This window comes from Phaethon lepturus, unplaced genomic scaffold, assembly GCF_000687285.1.
Source record: "Phaethon lepturus isolate BGI_N335 unplaced genomic scaffold, ASM68728v1 scaffold2779, whole genome shotgun sequence".
NCBI lineage: Eukaryota > Metazoa > Chordata > Aves > Phaethontiformes > Phaethontidae > Phaethon > Phaethon lepturus.
This window is the reverse complement of record NW_010565324.1, coordinates 26,739-27,443: the sequence shown is the minus strand read 5'-3', so window position 1 is coordinate 27,443 and position 705 is coordinate 26,739. Positions and strand designations below refer to the sequence as shown.

Genomic DNA, 705 nt, shown 5'->3' with positions numbered 1-705 from the left:
CTGCTGAATCAAGCCAGTGTCAAGTTCAACGTTGACTCCTCTTCAGAGAGTCCATTTCTCATTTTGCCTTTAACCTTCTACCATATTTTGGATGAAAGCAGCCCTTTGAGAGATCTCACACCTCAAAATCTCAAGGAGAAGGACTTTGAGCTTGTGGTGCTCCTGAATGCCACGGTGGAGTCCACCAGTGCTGTCTGCCAAAGCAGGACTTCCTACATCCCCGAGGAGATCCACTGGGGCTATGAGTTCGTGCCTGTGGTTTCTCTCTCTCCAAATGGAAAGTACGTTGCGGATTTCAGTCAATTTGAGAAGATTAGGAGAAGCACAGATTCCACTTTTTATAGTATGGACTCTGAAAAACAAAAACTAGAGGAGAAATACAGACAGGAAGATCAAAGAGAGAGGGAACTGAGAACGATGTTGTTACAGCAGAGCAATGTTTGATGGAATGGACAAACTATTCTGATTAATCCTCTCTACAAACTGAAAAAACACACTTTCTGTGCTGTGTGTCTGCTATGAAACCAGCAGTGAAGTTTTTTTCAGCAAATAGCTTCGGTGTATAGTAAACCTACCCCTTCGTTTGTTTGGCTGAGTTGTTAATCAAGTATTTTGTAATAAGGCAGGATTTCTTTGTTCATGATCGTGACTTATCAAAGTTGGATTTGCATTAAGTCTCTGCCTTATACCACCACTAAAAGCAGA

General features: G+C 42.0%; 1 protein-coding gene across 1 annotated transcript in view; it reads left to right on the top strand.

The window, feature by feature from the left end:
- Positions 1–444, top strand: part of KCNJ15 (potassium inwardly-rectifying channel, subfamily J, member 15) — a 1,567-nt gene extending 1,123 nt beyond the window's left edge. The window contains 1 exon segment of the mRNA XM_010295134.1: positions 1–444. This exon segment is cut by the window's left edge and continues 15 nt beyond it. Within this exon segment, the coding sequence (XP_010293436.1) occupies positions 1–444 (444 nt within the window).
- Positions 445–705: the final 261 nt, after the last annotated feature.